This window comes from Lathyrus oleraceus, chromosome 4 (assembly GCF_024323335.1).
Source record: "Lathyrus oleraceus cultivar Zhongwan6 chromosome 4, CAAS_Psat_ZW6_1.0, whole genome shotgun sequence".
Lineage (NCBI taxonomy): Eukaryota > Viridiplantae > Streptophyta > Magnoliopsida > Fabales > Fabaceae > Lathyrus > Lathyrus oleraceus.
This window is the reverse complement of record NC_066582.1, coordinates 21,684,628-21,689,490: the sequence shown is the minus strand read 5'-3', so window position 1 is coordinate 21,689,490 and position 4,863 is coordinate 21,684,628. Positions and strand designations below refer to the sequence as shown.

Here is a 4,863-nt window from a genome sequence, read left to right as displayed (position 1 = left end):
TTCATTCACTCCATGTGATATACCAATATCTTTGAGCCAAATACACTATATCTTTGTGCTCCTTCTTGCGTCAGCTTGTGAACCGAGAGATGTTTGGGTCATACCCTCATACACTTATTTCCTCGTATTTTCGACATTATCCTATAGCGGCAGCCATGCTAGCCCATGTGCTGGTAAGAGCCAACTTTACTCTTGGGTTCATGTTTTCACCCCACTACGCCAAAAATGACTTTTAACAGCGCATCTTAGACAGCGCTTTTAAAAGAAAGCGCTGTCTAAGGTTAAAATTAAAATAAAACACGGAAAATGTTCCAAAAAAATAATGAAAGCGCTGTCTAAGGGGGGGTCTTAGACAGCGCTTTCTAAAAGCGCTGTCTAAGACCCCCCCTTAGACAGCGCTTTTAGAAAGCACTTTTAAATATAGACCTTAGTCAGCGCTTTTGATAAAGCGTTGTCTAAAGTCTTTAAATTAAATACACTTCTTATAAAATCTCTGTCATTGTCAATTGGATTGATGACAATTATCAATTCCAATTTGTTTAGTTTGAAAATGAATTAATTTTAAAAATAGATAGAATCATGATTACTTTAAAAATTTAATTGAAAATATTGATTTTAAAAATCTTATTTCTTAATAAATCGTGTTTTTATCTTTTTAAAAATTAATGTAAAAAAAAGGCGAATTCTTAAATACTTATATAATTATTTGAGTACTGTTACCTTCAATAAAAGTTGATTTAAAATATTGATTTGTTTTTTTTAAAAGTAAATATAAAAAGTGACATACGTTCAATGTTATTGTTTAATTGGACGAGGTATGATATCCAACTAAATCCCAAGTTATCGAAGTGTTCACCGTAAAAATTATCGAACTTGCGTTTGATTAGGGTTTACACTTCAGAACTCTGAATTCTGAGAGGCATGGGAAAGAAGGAGAAGTCGAAAGCCAATGCAAGAGAGCACGAACAAGTCGGCGAAGCAACCGACAATCTCGACGGCGCTTCCACGCCATCACTCGTGTTCAGTAGCGATGATGATGACGACGAAGCCAATCAAGATCTGAGTCTCAGAATCGTGGAAAAGGCCCTACGGGCGCGAGAGGCAAAGCTTGCAATAAACGACGCCGTTTTAAACGGTGTTGATTCTTCTCTAGTTTCGCCATCGCAGCAATCTGAATTCAAGGTGATGCAAAGCGACGGCGTTTTGGATGGGTCGAGTGGGATCACTGCTTGGGAAGTGATGGAAGAGAAGAAAACGACGAAGCTGATGGTGGACTCTGGGGATTCAAGTGTACGTCTTATTCTGTGTTTGGCTTCTTCTAATTTCTGAAAAAGTGTTCTATTTTCTTCTGTTTTTATTGATTTTATATAGAATTGAATTTTCTTAGCGTATTTTGATAAATTGGAATTGACACAAAAACTACTCCTTTGGAAATCAATTAGATTATGATTGTACTGAAAATTGAAAATTAGTTCAAAAATTGCATTGTATAAGTTTTTAATTTAAGTTTTGAGGTTTTTTAGTTTCTAGTATTTGGGTGAGATACTTTGGATATTTTGTAATGCTTTTCTTTTTTCTGTAGGTTATTGTAGCTGCAGATCAGGAGGTGGAAGAGATAATCAAAACTACAGTGAACCGTGAGTCTGTGGATCTGGAAGCAAGTTCAGGTCAGATAGGCGACAATGTGGTTCTGCGAAAGCTGCTTGTGAGTTGATATATTTGATCTGAAATGTGATTGATTGATTTTCAAAATACTGTAAGCTGAGGAATGCTAAGTTGGGTATATCACTTCATGTTTCTTTTCTATCAGCGGGGTCCAAGATATTTTGATCCTCCAGATAGTAGTTGGGGAGCATGCTATAATTGTGGCGAGGAAGGTCATGCTGCTGTAAACTGTACAGAAGCGAAGCGGATGAAACCGTGCTATGTATGTGGTGGTTTGGGACACGTTGCAAAGCAATGTACTAAGGTATGTTTGCTTGCCTATTGGCTTCCGAAGGTTTAAAAGTGTTTATACTGAGATCTGCTTGATGTTTCTGTAGACGAATTGCTATATCTGTAAGAAAGGTGGCCACCGTGCCAAAGATTGTCCAGAGAAGCACACGTCGGCACGCGTTCCTAAAAGCTTAACGGTGTGCTTGAAGTGTGGGAATTCTGGGCATGATATGTTTTCATGCAGGAATGATTATTCACCGGATGATCTCAAGGTATTTAATTTAATTGAATTTCAAAAAATTTCTTAGTTTATGTGAATTGTTCTAATTGCTTCATTTTTATTTTATTAGCGTCCTACAAGCTTTTCGGGCCCAACGAGATATCCAAACCTCAAGGAGGGGCGCCAACTCCATTACATGGATTAAAGTGGCGGTATATTTTTAATTACCACATTTTTTATTATATTAGTGATGACACTTGATAAAACTTAGGATTTATAATCCATATTTTTTTTTTCATATGTAGTGTCCTCAACAACGTAATCAAATAGATTGCGGGTATTTCATGTTGAGGTTTATGCGAGATACTCTTGCTTTGGGCCGATTAAAGATTCCCACCGATGTATGTATTTCTAACTTATGAGTTATTTTTATATTTACACATATCTCATATAATTAAATAGTTGGAATTAATTCAAAATATGTTATATTATTATGTAGTACTTTGAGGAATTCAAGTGTGCATTTTATACAAAGGATCAAGTGGACGAAATCAAAGAGGAGTGGTGTCAATTCATGATAGAGCTCAATGTTTGTTCATAAATTTGTATAATTAATGTGTACATTTGTAGTATATGTAATGACTTGTAAATGTGTACATAAATTTGTATATATTTTGATACATTTAAGGCAAAATTGGTTTGAATTGGTATATATATATTTGTTAGCCAAAAATTGGTAGAAAAAAGGCCAAAATGGCATATATAAAATGTGATAATTGTCTGTCAAAATCTGGTTGAAAACAGATAGAAATTCTGGTTTATAAACCTGGAAAAAATGTGGTTTAAAACAAAAGCTTCAAAAATTTTCGTATACCTTAGACAGCGCTTTTGTAAAAAGCGCTGTCTAAGGGGGGGATTAGAAAGCGCTTTAGGCAAAAGCGCTGTCTAAGGGGGGGGCTTAGACAGCGCTTTTTGAAAAGCGCTGTCTAAGGTATACCTAAAAAAATTAAAATAGGAGGGTATTAGAAAGCGCTTTAGGAAAAAGCGCTGTCTAAGGGGGGGCTTAGACAGCGCTTTTTGAAAAGCGCTGTCTAAGGTATACCTAAAAAAATTAAAATAAGAGGGTCTTATAAAGCGCTTTTGGCCAAAGCGCTGTCTAAGGGGGGGGGGGGCTTAGACAGCGCTTTTAAGATTTAAAAAAGCGCTGTCTAAACCTTTAGCAGCGGAGGTTTAGACAACGCTTTAAAGCGTTGTCTAAGGCTAAAAAAAGCGCTGTCTAAGGTCTTGTTTGTTGTAGTGCCCTTGTTGGGGTTCAAAACATTATCATTTGGTTCAGACCATACCTAGATCACAACTTCTTTTCATCTCCCACCATTAGTTCTTTGAACTACGGAGCTCTGATTTCCTCATTGCACTGTGTGGATACATAGGCATGAGAGCCATAATCCTCACTTAGAACTTTATCTATTTCTTTTCCTTTTCCCATTCTTTTGCGAGTAATCTTTAGATATCACACCTATTCGAGCGAGAACAATCAAAATGGTTCCCATGGAGTACCATAGATGTTTGGGGTGCTAATACTTCCCCTTGCATAACCGACTTCCTTACCCAACATATCTCTTTTCCCCCGGGTTTTATCGATGTTTTCCCTTTCCTTCGGGAATAAATAAAATTTGATGGTGACTCTATTGTATGTTTTAGCGTACGATGCGTTTGGGTATATTTTAAGGAATTGGACTTTTTACTCAGATGAAAAGTGATTTTGATTAGTAAGTTTAGATAAAAAGGATCCCCAACTTCCACTCAGGTGACCGAATCCTAATCCTATAGGTGCACGCGTTTGCAAATAGTTTTAAAACCACCTTCTAGAAATATTAAACTTCCTAAGTAATTAATAAAGTGCTTTTGCGGTATTTACTAACAAAAAATAAACCAACTTTAATTTTTAGTATCAGGCGGCTTTTGATCTTACGTGACGTTATCACTATCCTACTTTCATAGTAACATATTAGATTAAGTTCATAAAAATTGTGTTGAAACCAAAACAACCCATAATTGTAATCCTAAAGAAACAACAGTTAGAGTACTGTCAAATGACGGTCCTCACATTGAAGTATCAATAAATTAGCTGGACATAATCACGATAAACAAATAGGCAATTGGTTTGGATTTAGAATTAAACATAATTACTGATTTAATAAAAATGGTTTTAAAAACAAAAGAGAGGAAATTAATTTAGGGAAAATAAATTTCGGGAAATGAAATGCGAGGAAAGTAAAACGAGGGAATTAAAACATAAATAAGAATCTGCTCCAATCGGAGACTTGAATCTGGTACAATGCAAGTAGATAGAAATAAACTTCGATGGAATGTAAATGCGGGAAGATAAATAACTTCAAAATAAAGGTGCTCCAAACTTGATACACGAACAAAATGTGATAACCCTTTGATGTAAAAAGTTAAGGCTCTAATGATACTAAACTTTATGGCTTATGTTTGTGCTAAGCTTGTTGATTCAAAAAGAAAAATAAAACCACTATTTATAATGTTTCAAAACCCTAAAATGCCATGAGAAAGTTTCTTAATTCGTGGGAGGGAATATAGGAAAGCATGGGGTGAATGGGAGACCAAGCAAGGTCCATTTGCAACTGCAGCGCAACATAAAGGATGGCGAATGTCACCCCATGCATGGCATACGCCATCTTCAC

At 35.8% G+C, this 4,863-nt stretch overlaps 1 protein-coding gene across 1 annotated transcript in view; it reads left to right on the top strand.

The window, feature by feature from the left end:
* Window positions 1-827: 827 nt before the first annotated feature.
* Window positions 828-4,863, top strand: part of LOC127135805 (cold shock protein 1) — a 4,565-nt gene continuing 529 nt past the window's right edge. The window contains exons 1-4 of the mRNA XM_051062440.1: window positions 828-1,290; window positions 1,583-1,705; window positions 1,811-1,969; window positions 2,043-2,207. Coding sequence (XP_050918397.1) covers window positions 922-1,290; window positions 1,583-1,705; window positions 1,811-1,969; window positions 2,043-2,207 — 816 coding nt within the window. The 5' untranslated portion in view covers window positions 828-921. The remainder of the gene's footprint in view (window positions 1,291-1,582; window positions 1,706-1,810; window positions 1,970-2,042; window positions 2,208-4,863) is intronic.